The sequence below is a fragment of the Monodelphis domestica genome, chromosome 5 (genome assembly GCF_027887165.1).
Source record: "Monodelphis domestica isolate mMonDom1 chromosome 5, mMonDom1.pri, whole genome shotgun sequence".
Taxonomy (NCBI): Eukaryota; Metazoa; Chordata; class Mammalia; order Didelphimorphia; family Didelphidae; genus Monodelphis; species Monodelphis domestica.
Genome location: NC_077231.1, coordinates 304,992,370 through 305,009,857, shown reverse-complemented (window position 1 = coordinate 305,009,857; position 17,488 = coordinate 304,992,370). Strand labels below are relative to the sequence as shown.

General features: G+C 45.7%; 1 protein-coding gene across 1 annotated transcript in view; it reads right to left on the bottom strand.

The window, feature by feature from the left end:
* The window catches only part of CMTM7 (CKLF like MARVEL transmembrane domain containing 7), a 53,468-nt gene extending 36,242 nt beyond the window's left edge, over positions 1-17,226 (bottom strand). Inside the window, exons 1-2 of the mRNA XM_007505220.3 lie at positions 17,210-17,226; positions 16,645-17,125 (exon numbers count right to left, since the gene is read on the bottom strand). Coding sequence (XP_007505282.2) covers positions 16,645-17,125; positions 17,210-17,226 — 498 coding nt within the window. The remainder of the gene's footprint in view (positions 1-16,644; positions 17,126-17,209) is intronic.
* Positions 17,227-17,488: the final 262 nt, after the last annotated feature.

Here is a 17,488-nt window from a genome sequence, read left to right as displayed (position 1 = left end):
ATTCATTGGGACTACTATCATACCATAGATTTATAGTTATAAGAGACCTTTGAGAGGATCTAGTCCAATTCCTTATTCAGTGATGGTGAGCCTTTTAGAGACCTTAGAGACCAAGTGTCCAAATTACAACCCTCACATGGCACATGAGCCCCACCCACTCTTATCACAGACAGGGGAGGAAGTGTTCCCATTGGGCTGCTGAGCAGAGGGGTAGGTCATGTGAGAAATGTCCTCAGGCCCTGGGGAGAGGGGGCAGGGAGCAGCCCCCTCTCCCCCCAGCACACAGATTTGCCAACATAACCTTATTTGAAAGATGAGAAAACAGAGGCAGAGGTTAAATGATTTGCCCAGGGTCATACAGCTAGTAAATAACAGAAGTCATATGCAAACCCAGGTTTTTCCTGATTCCAAAGTGCTCAGATCCATTATACCCTTCTGCTCCTCAAATTTGGAAGGGGGCATTTCTGAGTATATTAAAGCACCAAAGATAAGGTATTTGCCAAAAATATGTGCCCTAAAGCTTCATGGAGGTTGAATGGGAAGAGCACAGAATTTGGAACTGATCCCAGGATCTGAGTTCAAATTCTGGTTCTCCTACTTCTCTAGGTTATCTTGGGCAAGATTCTTCCCCTCTTTGGGCCTCAGTTTCCTCATAAATAAAATGACAGAGTTGGACTAGATGACCTCTAAGGTCCCTTCCAGCCCTATATTCAAATCACTTTACTTTCCTAGACTTCAGTTTCCTCATTTCTAAAATGAGTAAGTTACTTAAATAGCCTTTAAGGTCCCTTCAAGCTCAGATCTATAATCTACCACCTTGAACTCTCCTCATTTCCCACTTCTTGAACTTTTTCCATCATATTATTATTAAATGCTATCACCATTACCAACACCATTATTATTCACACAGGAAAAACAAAGTGGATGAAAAAATGTATTATCCAGGCTATGACATCTAGTGAACAATCCTTAGAAAGCATGGTATTAAATGGAGAAAAAGTAGAAAATGATCTCATACATACTTGAATCAAGCAGACTTAGTTTTTTCTTTCTTCCTTGCATAATTTCCACAACCCTGGAAAATTGCCAGTGCTATCAATTTAAATGAAGACAAAAACACTCCTGAAGGTTGAGCCAACCCAATTCCTTGAGGCACGAAACCTTCCAGCTCTCTGCCACTCTTTTCCCAAGTGTTCAGGCCCCCCAGATCCAATCTTAATACCAAATGCGACTGCTGCTTTGTTATAAAGGGAGGTTGGAAGAATGAAGACAAGAGAAGAAGAATTTATGATTTCCAAGCAGATTTTCCAGGCTGAGTATATCTGAAGGCACTCACTACTAGCAGAAAATATTAATTTTTTTAAAGGCATTTTATTAAGGTGGGTGGTCCCCATCACTTAGCATGCAAGGCTCAGGGTCTATTGGCCCTAAGAAGACCAGCCTGGCCAGAGACTGCTTAGGTACACAAAAGCTTCAGAAAGGTCTGGGGACATCCACTCAATCTCCACCATGTGGCCTGGAGGCATATTTAATTGGGAAGGCCTTTTTGATCTTTTTTGTCTCTACTTAGCAAATGGAGAATTGCTCTCCACTGGTTTTTTCTTTCATGTCAAATTTGCCTCTGGATTTCCATTTTCTCTCAGTAGTCTAAGCCTGAAAAGTGCAGAAAAAGAAGAAATAGTTCTTGCTTTGAGTAAGCCCTTCAAAAGAAAGACTTTAAAATAAAAACAAAATATAAAATGTGATTGATTTTTCAAAATGACTGAGGGAGAGGGTGATGCCCATCTCCCTAAAAAATCATCCCTCAAATCAATCAATAAACACTTATTAAGTGCCTACTATGTGCCAGGTACATATGGACAGCAGGGTGGTACAGCGGATGTAGTGCTATGCCTTGATTGTGTAAGATGCCACTTGAGTTCAAATCTGGTCTTAGACATTTAGTAGCTAAGTGATCCTGGGTAAGTCATTTAATCTTGTTTGCCTCAGTTTCCCCATCTGTAAAATGAGCTGGAGAAGGAAATGTCAAACCACCCCAGCATCTTTGCCAAGAAAACCCTAAATGGGGTCACAGATAGTTAAGACACCCCTGAAAAATGACTTAACAACAGAGGGTTACAGTCACTGTACTATTTACAAAAAGACAATCCCTGCCCTCTAGGAGCTCACAATCTACTGGGGGAGGCAGCAATTGAACAAATATATGCAAAGCTGGCTGCACACAGGATAAACAGTAATGAGCAGCGGGCAGGCACTGGAATTCAGAGGGGCTGGGGAAGGCTTCTGGGAGAAGGTGGGATTTAAGCCAGAGTCAGTAGTCTGAACTGTGGAGGGAGAGCAGTGCAGTCCAGGGTTGGGGGGACAACCAGGGCCGAGAGACAGAGGCCAGCGTCACTAGATCAGAGAAGAAAAGCAGGAGAAAGGGTAGAGGGGAGCAGGAGCAGGTTATAAAGGGCTTTGAATGCCAAACAAAATGTTTTGTATTTGTTCCTAGATGCCATAGGGACCTACTGGGATTTACTGAGTGCAGGCAGGGAGGGGAGGAAGGTGATGTGTAGAATTTGGGAACCTCAGTCAAGTTAATCCAAGTGACTGATCTCCCAACCCTCTTTGCTAGTTGTATGTGCCCGCCCTCTTGTAAGGGGTGAAAATAGTATTAGCCAATCCAAACATAGGACAGCCCAAGTATGTGCCAACTGGAGCGTAGGAAAGGGGAGCACCACGTGCTTCGATCCCCTTTTAGTAGTCCATCTACTTGGACTGTAAACTTTGAAATAATGCTAACCTGTAACACCAGGGGCACCACAGTGGATAGAGTGCTGGGTCTGGAAGACTAATCTTCACGAGTTCAAATCTAAACTCAGACACTACTTGTAGGACCCTGGGCAAGTCACCTAACCCAGTTAACTCGAGTTTCTTCATCTGTATCTTTGCCAAGAAAACCCCAAATGGAAAGAACCTGTTTGTACAAAAATATTGATAGCTGCTCTTTGTGGTGGCAAAGAATTGGAAACGAAAGGGATGTTCCTCAATTAGGGAATGGCTGAACAAATTGTCATATATGATGGGGATGGAATACTATTGTGCTATCAGAAAAGGTGAGGAGGAGGATTTCAGAAAAAGCTGGAAAGATCTGTGGGAAATGACGCAGAGTGAAATAAGCAGAATCGGGAGAACGTTGTACACAGTAACAGCAATACTGTATGATTGATATGGGGGTACGGGCCTCCTCCAGACACCCCAAAATCCAAAGGGTATCCCAGGCCAGAGAGTACATAAAGAATTCCTTTTTGAGGGGAGGTGACTTTGAGCTGAGAGGAATATTCCCTCTGGCCTCTCCCCTCATTCTTTTTTTTTTTTAAGTCCTTACCTTCTGTCTTAGAGTCAATACTGTGTATTGGTTCCAAGGCAGAAGAGTGGTAAGGGTAGGCAATGGGGGTTAAGTGACTTGCCCAGGGTCACCCAGCTGGGAAGTATCTGAGGCCAGATTTGAACCCAGGACCTCCCATCTCTAGGTCTAGCTCTCAATCCACTGAGCCACCCAGCTGCCCCCTCTCCCCTCATTCTTGATGAAAACATATAGGAACCTCTTCTGTTTTGAGTTCAGATATCTAACCATCCCTTAAACTGGACAAGCTCACCCCCTTTTGACTTTGAGGCATAGGACATAAGCACATGACCCATCTTGGGTCCCAGAGTCCCCAAAACATCACTCCATCATCCCATCTCTAGTCACGTAGGCCCTGTTGTTAGGAGGGTTTTAAGTATCTCAAGCTCCATCTCCTCTGGGAGGCAGTATTCCACCTGCTCCTGCCTTCCCTGCCACTCACTCAACTCCATTACTTAAACTGCAATAAACGTAATCCATTTTTGTATTTTTTAAGCTCCAGGAATTACTGGAGCCGCGTCATTCGTGAAGCAGGCGCCCCTTCAGGCCCAGGTTTTCCTCACCAGCTCTCCCACATCATGATGATCATCTGTGAAAACTTGGCTTTCTTGAGTAAGGGGGTAATTTGTAGAGAAAACTTCTTTTAAAATTCCTATTAGTCCCTATTTAACAAAAACTGCTGGGAAATTTGGAAAACAACTGGCAGAACAATATGGCAGAAGCTAGGTATAGACCAATATCTCACACCCCATATCAAGGCAAAATCAAAATTGACAGATATAAAAGGTGATACTGTAAATAAATTAAGGGAACACAGAATAGTTTATCTGGCAGATCTTTGGAGAAGGGAAGAATTTATCTATGACCAAGCAAGAGATAAGGAGAGTATTAGAAGAGAAAATAAATAATTTTGATTATATTAAATTAAAAAGCTTCTGTACAAACAAAACCAATGTAACTGAGATTAGAAGGGAAACAACAAACCGGGGACAAGTTTTGTACCACATTTCTCTGATAAAGGTTTCATTTCTCACATTTATAAGAAAACAAGCCATTCCCCAATTGACAAATGGTCAAAGGATAGGAATAAAGGCAAGAAGAAATCAATGCCATCAGTAATCATATGAAAAATGTTCTACCTCCCTCTTGATTAGGGAAATGCAATTAAAACAATGCTGAGGTGCCATCTCACACCTACCAGATTGGTAAATGAAAGTGATAAATACTGGAGGAGATGTGGCAAAAATGGGACACTAATGCATTGCTGGTGGAGTTGTGAATTGATCCAACCATTCTGGGGACAATTTAGAACTATGCTCAAAGGGCTCTAAAACTGCACATACTCTTTGATCAGGTAACAACCCTACTAGGTCTGCATCCCAAAGAGATAATAAAAAGGGGAAAGGACCTACTTCTACAAAAATATTTATAGCAACTGTTTTTGTAGTAGCAAAGAATTGGAAATGGAGGAGATGTCCATCAACTGGGAAATGGCGGAATAAATCGTGGTATGTGTTCGTGATGGAATACAACTGTGCCACAAGAAGTGATGACTTGGATTATTTCAGGAAGGTGGAAAGATCTGCAGAAACCGACGCAGAGCAAAATAAAAGCAGAACCGGGAGAACATTATATACAGTAACAGCAATACTGGACAATGGCTACTCTCAGCAATGCAATGATCTGGAACAATCCTGAAAGACTAAGGACCTCCAGAGAAAGAACAAAGCATGCTATCTTTCCCATCAGTGTATTGATAGGATTTCATTAGGTATGAGTGTGCTCTTACAACAACGACCAATATAGAAATGTTTTGCACGACAAAAATAAAATAAAATAAAATAAATTCCTGTTAGCAATTTCAGATGGACTAGGCTACTGCCTATTAAATTATAAGTTTACTAACTGGAAGCTGTGGGCTCTAAAAATGGAGATGTCTGTAGTTTAAGGCCCTGGTAGGAAAGCTACCATTTGAGACTGTAAACCCAGATTTGATTTGATTGAAGTTTCTGCCCTCAAACAAAATTATGTGGTCTCATTCACAGTGAGCTGTACTTCTTCCACTAGAACACTCGTGGTAAGTTAGAACCGAATATGCGATACTTTTGATATTTGCCAGAAAGGAGACGTTCTCAGAAATTACATCTATCAGAATGAGCTAAAAGCTGATCTCAGAAATTTATTAGCTGTGGGATCTTCCGCAAGTCCCTTTACCTGTTTGCCAGTTTCCTCAAGTGTAAAATGGGATAATGAAGGCATTTATTTGCCAGGATTGTTGTGAGAATCATCTAATGCAATAATTATGAAGTGCACAACATAGCACCTGGCACATGCTAAAGCACTGTATAAATATTAGCTATTATTATTGTTAAATTGAATATAATTATCCTACCCTGGATTACTACACATTGGGTCTTAGATGCGATTAGTATAGAATGCCGAGGAACGATTTTTTATGGAAGATCATTTGAAAATGCATTCAACTGGATTGCTGTCATCTGGCTGCTGCTAAGTTTTGCTTGATGTTTTTGCAACATGAGAAAAAAATAATAATGCCCTGACCCGAGCTGTGCTAAGTATAAATTTGTTAGTGGAGGCAAATTCTCATGGAAATGCAGTTTAGTATTGAGTTTGATTTCAGGTATGATTGTCTGAACTTCTCTTAAGCCAATAATTCATCATTCATAAAGAATGTCATATAGTGCCCAAAGGGAGGGTAGCCTGAAAACTTCAGAAGGCAAAGGAGGAGTCCCTTGACTCAGTTTCCCATTATTTCCTTTCTGAACAAGAAATTTTCCTACCTGGCTAATTCCGAGCCTGGCTATCATATCCTGTAAATAACGTGGAACTTGGCTGATGAGTGGCCATTAACTATGATTCATGCCTAAAATCAATCAAAGCTAAGCCGGGTTTCCCCTGTCGTGACTTAGGTCAGGTGAGTGTCTTAGAGGGACAGTCTTGATATTGTCATAACTGTGTCCTTTTTTTCCTTTCATAGCAAATTTTTATTATCAGGGCAGGTAAATAGGGGCAGTTTTGTCATTGTAATATAAGATCGATTGATCATCACATTAATACTAAATATCTGAGTTACTGTTACAGGATGCAAGTATGAAAGATTTTACTGTTTAATCTGAATTTGTGGTCGACTCCGTATCCTGAGCAACTAAGTAAAAAAGTTCTTAGACTTGCCATCCTGTGTGTGTGTGTGGGTCCTCAAACAGAGGAATGGGATCAAGATGGAAAAGTGTTTTTAAAATTTTACTGGAATAGTAAATTTTGAGAAAACAACAAGATACAGGCATGCACGCGCGCACACACACACACACACACACACACACACACACACACACACACACACACAACTTTCAAAATGTTTCCAAAGATGCTTAGAAATGAGCTCCTAAAATATCTGGATGAAAGGCTTTAAATGTAAAATTTCGTTAGTAATTGTAAAGATTGTGTAAATCGCTTCTTTTTTTCCTCCCCAATTTGAAGTCTCTGCATGATAATTAGGAGATAAAAGTGTGGATTCCTCTCAAGAATAAGATTGTTTCCATAAGGTCTGAACAGGCTTTTACCATTTGACCTAATTCCTGAAAGACCAGCCTAATTAGATTTTGTCACATTTACTAAATTATGCCAAATCTTACCATCCGAGGGACTTACGAGCATTATCTAGAGAATCTCAGCCAGTGCCCAGGACCCTGGAGAGAGCTGAGAAAACACCGCCAGAGATCCTTCCTGATCCTTGGGCAGCTGTCCGATATAGGTGCACAGGAAGGACTTGGGGGCCCCCCCAAGAGCATGGATGCTGCCTAAAGCTACTGCTGTGTTGGGTTTCCTTACTCACCTCTTGTAACATTGTTATATTAATCGTGTGTGTGTGTGTGTGTGTGTGTGTGTGTGAGACCTGCTCCCTCTTCTGTAAGCTGCGGATGGTATTATTGCTGGTCCTGGTCTGCTCATGGTATTTATGTATCTTTTCTTGTGGAAGGAGGCTGGGATAAAAGGGGCCTGAGAGCAGATGCCCTACCATCTGAACACCTGCAGAGTGCCTATACTGAAATGCCAGAATCTATGGGCCAGAGATGTTTTGATGCATAGAGACAAACTGAGTCACTTTCCAGCGCTGCATGGCACAGTAAACATAGGATTACTCCATGGGGCAGCTTAGGGAGCATAGTAGATAGGACACCAGCCCTGGGGTTGGAAGGTCCTAGGTTCCAATCTGATTTCAGACATTTCCTAGCTGTGTGACCTTGGACAAGTCATTTAACCCTAATTTCCTAGTCCTGGCTGCTATTCTTTCTTAAAACAGAATCTGAGACAAAAGGTAAAGGTTAAAAAAAAAAGCCTTTGTGATTGACCTCAGGCCAGCAGAAGAAATAACCCTTAATTGACTTTTGGAACTAGCTGAACCAAGAAAGGACCCTTTGCCAATCAATAGTTTTTTGGTCCAATCAGTGGTTTGGGGTCCCAGGCTTATTCGACCCTGATAATAGGACTTAGTGTATTTGCTATTTGTGTTTTACACCCTGCTCTGCACCTTCAGGGTTGGGGCCACAGGAGAGATCCAGTATACTAGTCTGGCTGCACCCCTGGATGTGTGCACACACCCCTGGGGGAAAGAATGCCTCTGGTGGGCATGGGGGCAGACGTTCAAGATTTGGGATTATTCTTTCCTAATCAGTAACTTAATGACAGCACCAAAGCGTACTGCCATGGGCTGCAAGAATGAGTCTTCCTACTTATTCACTTCTAATTGGGGAAAGATCTGTAAGTGTTCTCAACACTCTCTTCCCTTACCCATAAGACATGCTGCCAGGCCACCAGTTCTGTGTTAGGAGCAAAATGGGCCAGAGGGCCGACAATGGGGGCTGCTGGGATGTAATTACACCCTGGCCCTGAGAAAGAATGTGACTAGGGGAAGAAAAAGCCTTTGGAGAGTTGTTCTCAAGCCAGGGGGCCAGGCACATAGCACAGCGTTGTTCAGGAGAGCACCACAGGGGCTCTAAAAGGGCATATTGCGACTCCCCTCCAATTGGACAGGCAGATCCAGGTGCTTTTTGTCCCCCAGCCCATATCCACTGAGCCTCCTAGCCTGCACAGTCATCTGAGTTTCTGCTACACGCCCATATTTGGCGAGTGAAACTGGTCACCCATGTTTGGGACCAGCTGCCTTCTGGGGCTCCTGAACCAAATAAACATGTTTGCGAGAATTTGTTAAAGAGACTTTAGGCGCAGTGGAAGACGCAGATAGAGAAGCCGGGCTTAAGGCTGCAGCCTTTTAGGTGGGCTCTAGAGTTCCTCTTGGCAAGGAGGAGAGGAATGTGCACTCTTGTAGGTCAGGAATGCGGCGTCTGGGTTCCGGACAACTTTGCTGATATGTTGTGTCAGCTTGGAATGCCTGGGACAAGTGTCAAGTGGAGGGGAGGGGACCCCGGCTCCACGGGAACGGCTGGCTTCTCGGCTCCCAGCCCTTTCACGGCTAACATATCAAATGGGGGGGGGGGGTTCTCTTGTGTGTCCTCATAGGGATTGTGGGCTGCTTACAGTGCCTCCTTTGGTGCAAGGAGCTGATTCCCAAGTCAGTTCCCAGATTACCCGCCACAGAGATTAGGATGAGACACTTGGGAATGGAGGAGTGACCTCAAGTTTGTTTACCACCAGAATTTAGCCACTGCGGCCAAGTTAATTCAAGGGAACCCATGATCTCTCATCCCCCTTTCTGCTAGTCATACATGCCTGCCCTCTTGTAAGGGGTGACTGAAGTACAAACCAATCCAAATGTAAGGCAGACACAGTATGTGCCAATCCAAGCATAGGAAAAGGCAGCTTGGATCCTCCTTTTAGAAATCTACATCTACTTGGATTGTTAACTACTCCCTTGCCTACAGACGGGAGGTCCTAGGTTTAAATCTGGCCTCAGACACTTCCCAGCTGTGTGACCCTGAGCAAGTCACTTAACCCCCACAACCTAGCCTTTACAACTCTTCTGTCTCGGAATCAATACACAGTATTGATTCCGAGACAGAAGGGTTTAAAAGTTCTATTTTTCTCTTTCTGGGTTTGCTTTATATCTAAGGCAAGGTCCAAAGGTTTTCTGTTTCAGCATCTATGCCAATCGACTTCAATTGATAAATGAATGCATTTAATTAAATTTAAATAAAAAACAAAAATGTAATTTAATTTTTAAAAATCATTAAGTACCTACCATGTGCCAGGCACTGTGCTAAATGCGGGGGTACCAAAAAAAGACAAAAGGCAATTCCTGCCCTTAAGAAGCGGCTAATCCAATGGGGGGGGGCATTCTAGACTTCAAGACTGAGAAAGGCTTCCTGTGCAAAATGGGATTTTAGCTGAGTCCTGAAGAAAGCCAGAGAAAGTCAAGATAGGAGGTGGGCTTGCCTTCACCCAATCTCCATTCCTGTCAAATCGGTGTATTTGCTGCTTCCTGACCCAGGCTATAACCCTTGCCTGGAATGCTCTCCCTCTTTACTCCTGCCTCATAGAATCCTGGATCCCTTCAAGCCTCAATGCGAAAGCCAAACCCCACAAGTCTTTGCAGTGCTCCCTTCAGCTCTGGAAAAACTCCTTTGTGTTTTGCCCTAGTAAAGTGCACTCCTTGAGGGCAGGGACTATTTGTACTGGGCTTTGTATCTCCTCGAGGGACCAGCGCCTACTTAATAAATAATTGCATTTAGATGAATTGTTCCTACTGTCTAGTGTAAAGTTGCATCTGCTAGTAGACTCTAAGCTTCCCAAGGGCAAAGACTATCAGAATGGTTCTCCAGTGGATAGAGCCACAAGTTCAAATAGCTGTGTGACTCTTGGAAAGTTGATTCATCTCGTTAAGCCTCAGTTTCCTCATCTGTAAAATGGCATGGTTGTTGACTTGTTGACCTCCAATATCCTTCCACTTTGCCATCTATGGTCTTGTGATCTCAGCGTCCCTAGTCTCAGGGTCTCAAAGAGAGTGGGGTCTTAGTAAAGCCTTCTATGCAGGGACATTGGAAATGAGCGAGCCATGATGGAACCCTGGGTTATTGAGATCCATCCTGGGCTAGGTATCTTGTCAGCAGAGAAGGCTTGAGGATCACTTCTGCTAGTAGTGCCTCTGGCGTAGAGAGTGGCCCTCCACATGCTTCTTTTATAGGAGATAGCTCCTACTCAGGGTGGTTGGTGCCAGAAGCACTTAGCAAGGGACGGGGCAAACACAGGACCTAGAAACCAGAGCTGTCTTGAGTCCAAGTGGGGTGAGCCCAGCTGCTGGACGAGAGTCAGAGCTGCAGAGGGCCTGAAGGAAGGTTGCCAGAGAGTGAGTGATGAGACAGGAAAGTCATTGAGCCAATATGGTGGAAGAGGGGGGAGAGAGGGAGAGAAACAGAGAAGGAGGGAGGGAAGGAAGGAGAGAGAGAAAACACTGAGAAAGCTGGCACTTGATGGGCAGTGGGTCAAACAGAGTCTCATCACACAGAGCTCTGGGCCAAGACAAGCCTAGCAGATGGTAGAGAGAAGGGAGACAGATGGAAGGAGAGTTGGTAGATGCCTGGGAAGATCTATTACTGAGAGGTTGGGTGGGGAGGAACTTTAGGAGATTAGTTAAGATGGGAGCACTGATCCACAAAGAGAAGCCGACAGGAAGTCTGGTGGCTGCATCCTGGAAACTGACACAGACCTGTGGTCTCTGGCTCGCATAAGAAGTGATGGACTAGCAGGAAGACTTACTTCTCTCTTTTAGAAATGCGCATGCAGGAAATTAACTTCTTCCACTGGATTACTGTCTGGTGGGGGATACAGAAAGGAAAGAGCAGCCAAAAGGGTGGATTAGCAGCTGCTGCCATCTCCAAATGGATTTCAGAGTTTCATATATTTAGAGATAGAAGTAACTGAGGAGGTTGTGGTTGTTGTTTGTTTGTTTTTTTTCAGTTCTGTCTGACTCTTCATGACTCCTGTTGGGGTTTTCCTGGCAGAGACACTGGAGTGTTTTGCCATTTCCTTCTCCAGCTCATTTTACAGATGAGGAAACTGAGGCCAACAGGGTTATGTGACTTTCCCAGGGTCACACAGTTAGTAAAGTGTCTGAGGCCAGATTTGAACTCAGGAAGAGGAGCCTTCCTGACCCCAGGTCTGGTGTTCTATCTACCTACTTGCCTCTTCCTCTTACATAGGAGGAAAGTGAGGTTTAAAGAGGTTAACCAACCACATAGGTATTGACAACAAAGGGATGAAGGAATGGGGAGAAAAGATTATGTAGCTCTCCCTCTGGGCCATGCTGGGGATACAAAGACAAAAGAGAGCTATCCAATTCCCTCAAAGAGTTTCCATTCTAATAGGGAGAGTTGAACATACTGCAGAATGTTATTCACTGCTTGAAGTAAAATTCCAGAGCTAGAAGACCCCAAAGGATCATCTAATCCCACCCTCTAACATTCTCTTCTGATTCTTTTGTTTATTTATGAAAATCCTTACCTTCTGTCTTAGAATCAATATTGTGTATTGGCTCCAAGGCAGAAGATTGATAGGGCTAGGCAATGGAGGTTAAGTGACTTGCCCAGGGTCACACAGCTGGGAAGTGTCTGAGGCCAAATTTGAACCCAGGACCTTCCATCTCTAGGCCTGGCTCTCAATCCACTGAGCTACCTAGCTGCCCCTCTTCTGATTCTTTTAGAGGTTTTTTTTCCCCCTAAAATTTGGATGGACACACATTTATAGCTCAGTCCATAAGTGTGTATTATTTGTTTACTATTAAGCACCTACTATGTGCAAAACACTCTGCTATGAGGTGAGGATACAAAAGATTAAAAACATGAAATACTCTCGGCCCTCGATTTCTACTGGATTTAAGTTTGAATTTCTCACAGACTTTGTAAAAGGAGAAGCATTTTGTTACCCACTGGTAAACATCTTAGGCAAAGGAGGAGGAGCAGGAGAGGGAATTCACAAGGAGCCACCAGTATTGGGGCTTCCCAGTCTTAAGGGGAACTGCTTAGTCTTCTCTGGCACTGTGAGAATTACAACAATGACATGGATGACTTGCTTCCTATTCCTCATACACCTTTTCCTGTTTCCCATCGCCATGCCTCCAAACAGGTGGTCCTCCATGCCTGGAATTTACTCACTCCTCAAATCTAGCTCCTAGTACTCTTAGTTCCTTTCAAGGTACAGGTGAAACAATACATCCTACAGGAAGTCTATCAGGAGCCTTCCAGTTGCTAGTGATCTTTCTGGAAATTACTAGATCTATTTCCTATTTAATTTTCTGTGTATGTATTGTTGTCCCCCAATAGAATGCGAGCCACTTGAGGTTGGAAGATTTATTTTGTCTCTGTATCCCGTAAGCCTGGCCCATAGTAGGAACATCACAGGTGCGTAATAAAAGCTTGTTGTGTGGATAGTAGTAGCCCACATTTTTGTATTGCTTGAATGATGATGGGACCCTTGCCTCTAGGAGATTTGGTTTGAGAATCAAGGCTAACGATAAGAGTGGTGACAGTGACTAAAATCATCTTGAGTGGATTCTGTGAGTGACTCTGCCACTGCTGAGGCCTTCAAGTGAGCCATTCTTCTCTTTTCCAGTCTTGCCAGCTTCCTGGATTTCCCTGAAATTGGGGGCCTTCATTCATAATTTCTACCCAAATTGCAGCTATGGGGAATCCTGTGGGTTTACTGTGAGTGTTCTAAAGAGGGAAACCCATAGGAGAAGATCCCAAGCTACTTAAGACTTAGAAAGTTCTATTTTGTGTCTTCTGAGCAACGGGAACTTTCTTTACCACCTGCAAATGGTCATAGAGAGCAATTAAGCATGAGACAGCCTGGATTGGGGGGCACACAAAGGTTGGAGCATTTTCCACCAGCTCAATCAGTCTCCATGTTGTTCCATCCTAGTTGAGGGGCAGTGCTTGGCTGATTCATGGCTGCTATTTCCAGGAGGAAGGTGTTTCTCCATATGCTGTTAACTAATTCATCTCAAAGCCTAGAATTATAGCATCCTTCCCAAACAACATGTATATGTCCCCATTCCAGATTTCTGAACATAGATTTAGGGCTAGAAATGATCTCAGAGTATAACTGATAGAAACTCTTCAATTCCCAAATGGGGGAAACGGAATCCCAGAGTTATCATTTTTCCAAAGTCATGTAGAGAGTAAAATGCAAAGTTGGGATTTGAACTTTGGTCTTCTGATTCCAAATCTGGTGCTCTTTCTCTTGTACCAGTAATCCTCTGGGGTTAATACCAGTTTCAAAAAACATAGGTTCTAAAGAAAGCTATGCTACCTTGTACCGAAGTCTCCATGTGGCCAATCCTACTCTGAGACTAAGGAATAGTTTTTATATTTTCATTTTAACTTCTGACCATGCCATTGTACGTGTGATTTCCAGTTAGCTTTCTTTTTCAGAAGCATTTGAAAGGTTTTTATTGATATCTTTTGTTGTGGCCTCACTTCCAGGAACTACCCTCCCCACCTCCATCAGGGAGCTCTCCTCTAGTAACAAGAAACCAAAAAGAAAGAAGAAAACAACTAGTTCAACCAAACTGATGACTGACTGAGAGTCTGACAGCTTCTGCAACAGGGACATCCGGTTTCACTCTCCATCATTCCTCTAAGATTCTGACCTAAATGAGCCTTTAGCACCGTTAGCACATGAAAGATCTCAGACTGTGAAATAAACAGGTCCTTAGTCACAATTTAACAAAAGCTGTTCAGCCCCTGTCTCTCTCCACCTCCAATCCCCTCACCTCCCATCCCACTCAGTCATTTGTTTCCATCATTTCAATGGCAAAAAAAAAACAGCTTAAGGTCAAGATGCACTTCCTTTTTAACTTTTTTCAACCCTCACCTTCTTAAAATCAATACTGTATATCGGTTCCAAGGCAGAAGAATGGTAAAGGCTAGGCAAAGAGGGTTAAGTGACCTGTCCAGGGTCACACAGCAAGAAAGTGTCTAAGGCCAAATTTGAATGCAGGATCTTCCATCTCTAAAGGGCAAGACTGAACCATCACCTTAAAGGAAAAGTGTCCTTGGAAGTTTTTATTTAAACTTCAGAAGCAATCTCAAATAGATGGGCCTGAAGGAGAAGAAGGAAAAAAAAAGAAAATAGCAGAGGAACCAAATGGAAAGGGGAGGTTTGGAAAAGATTAGATAAAAAAGAAGTATAGGGGCAAAGCATTCAATCAACAACTAAGAAGCCTTTATTAAGTACCTACTATGTGCCAAGCACTGTGCTGGGACTGGAGCTCTTGTGGAGCTTGCATTTGATCAGGTGATACAGCATTGGTGAGAGGTGGCCTCTTCAGACCAATTCACACTCACTATACAAGTATATTTAAAGGGAATAAGAGAACGCTTGTTGAATGAATTTTGAATACATGATAATACTAATAACTCACATTGCCCTTTAATACCAGAAACCCTTCTGGGTTCTGGACTTACCTCCTGGTGAAATCAACTCAAGTTAATTATTGAGGGTGTCCCTATCAGGCCTCAGAACTTCAGGCTAGCCTGCCCTACCTCTGTCTCTCTCCTAAGAAATAGTGTTGGGAGTTGGAGCCAGGTGGCTCCGTGGATAGATAAGCCAGGCCAGGAGATGGGGAGGTTCTGGGTTCAAAACTGACCTCAAACACTTCCTAGCTGCATGATCCTGGGTTGGAGTTAAGTGACTAATTGCCTAGTCCTTACTGTCTTTCTGCCTTGGAATTGCTATTTAGTATTAATTCTAAGACAGAAAATAAGGGTTAAAAAATAGTGGGAAAAGTAGTGTTTTGGAGTCAGAAGGCCTTGGTTCAGGTTCTACCTCTGACACTTGCTGTGTGGTCAAGGCAAGTCACTGAAGCTCTGAGCCTCCATTTATTTCCTCATCCAAATGGGCATCATTCAACTCAAAATGTATGAAATTGGTACTACCTGACCCTGAAAAGTTGTAGTGAGTAGGTAAGAACTTAAAATGTAAGCCATTAAGCTCCCAAAAGGGTGGCTACATGGTACAGTGGATAGAGTGTCTAACCTGGAGTAAGGAGGGCCTGAGTTCAAATCTGACCTCAGACACTAGCTCTGTGATTCTGGGCAAGTCATTTAACCCCGTTTGCCTCAGTTTCCTCCTCTATAAAATGAGCTGGAAAAGGAACTAGCAAACCACTCCAGCATCTTTGCCAAGAAAACCCCCAAAGGGTCAGGGAAGAGTCAGACCCAGCAGAAAACGACCAACTAGCCACACTGTCTGGGCCTGGGGGCCTCTCTGACCCTAACTCAGTCCCCCGAGTCCAACCTTTTTGGTTTTGAATGACTCACGTTGATTCTGAACCTTGAAATGCCTTAAGCTCTCATGAGTGTTGGGTCTGACAATCGGGACCCCAAGCTTCTGTCCTGTAAGCACCTCCCGGGGATGCTTATGTCCTGCTTTTATGCTCGCTGAAACCCTAGAACCCTCCATGGCTCCCAGGGGCCCCAAAGAGCCAGCCAGCCAGCTTTCACCTGACCTAGGCACTTGTTCTAGAGTGGGGGCCACAAGAATAACATCCCTCCAAGCAGTCCCCAGAGGAAGAGTGTGTATAAGGCTTGTGGACCGCCTGACTGGCAGCCTGCAAAGCTGCTAATAGGCCCCCAATAAGAGAAACTTAGCTCACAACAGTGCAGCAGCCCGCCATCGTTGGGAAGGGGGAGAGGCCCCTCCAGGTGAGTGACTGCTTTCCCTCGGGGAGGGTGGAGGTGCCCCGACAAACCCGGAGGAAAGGGAGGACCTAGGGTTTGAGGAGTCAGCCCCGAGGCTGGTGCCCCAAGGATTCCAGGTGGGGGCTGAAGAGTGTAGGATGGGGAGGAGAGGGGGAGAGGGAGGGAGAGGGGAAGAAGGGAGGGAGAGGGGGAGAGGGAGGGAGAGGGGGAGAGGGAGGGAGAGGGAGAGGGAGAGGGAGAGGGAGAGAGAGAGAGAGAGAGAGAGAGAGAGAGAGAGAGAGAGAGAGAGAGAGAGAGAGAGAGAGAGAGAGAGAGAGAGAGAGAGAGAGAGAGAGAGAGAGAGAGAGAGAGAGAGAGAGAGAGAGAGAGAGAGAGAGAAGCCGAGGGGGGAGAGTAGGGCGGCGCGGTGGAGAAAGGTGCGGGGGCGTCGGTGGAGAGGAGTCCCCAGTCCCCCGGCGTCCCTGGGCTCCCTCCCGGTCCGGGTGCCAACGTGGCCCCGAGGGGATGCTCCGGGTCCCGGGCCGCCGCTGGGAGGCGGGAGAAGCCCCCGCGGCCTGGCCTCCCTCCCTGCCCTCTCCTTACCATCTGCGCCACCTTGAGCAAGGCAGGGTAGGTGGCGGGATAGCCGCGGGCTAGTAACCCCTCGGAAGGACCCGGGCCCGCTGGGGGTGCGCCCGCCCCGACGAAGCCGCCGCCACCGCTGCTGCACGTGGTGCGAATGAGCCCCGGGCCGGGAGGCACGGTGCTCGCTCTGGGGGTTCGGGGGGTCCATCTTCCAGGCACTGCTGCGGCCCCGGCAGCCCGTCCGCCCGACTGCCTGTCGGGGGCGTCTGGACCTGACGAGCCACCCGGAGGAGGGACAGGGACCGGGGGGCCTGGTCCCGGCTCTGACCGCGCCCTGGAGCCCGTCGGGGCTGGAAACGGAGGCGGGGGAGCAAGGCGGGCCGGGGCCCCGCGTACGGTAGGCTTCTGGCCGCCCCTTCGGCCCCGGAGCCTGACGGGGGGCGGGGTTAGGGGAGGAAGAGCCCAGGCTGGCCGGGGCGGAACAGGATCCAGATGTGAACTAGGAGGGGGCAGGGTAGGGGGCGGGAGGAGCAGCTGGCACCGGGGGAGCCGCCGGCTGGCCTATCCCCAAGTGAACCCAAACCTCCGAACCCCCGCCATCTCGGGGAGAGTCCTGGAGGGAGGCAGGGAGAGGTGGGGCAGCGCAACGGACACCAGTGGCTTTGGGATCCCCGAGAGCTAGCCCAGGACCCAGCTTCAGAGACCAGGAAACGTGTGCCCTCTCGGGCCTTCTCCTTTGAGCCGAGGTGAGGTGGGCCCCCAGGCGGGCTCCGAATTCTTGGGGAGGGGGCCAGTTTCCTGCTCTTCCCGCCTCCCCGCCCTTTTTTTTACACTGGGGCCTTCAGCTGATTATTTGTCCTAA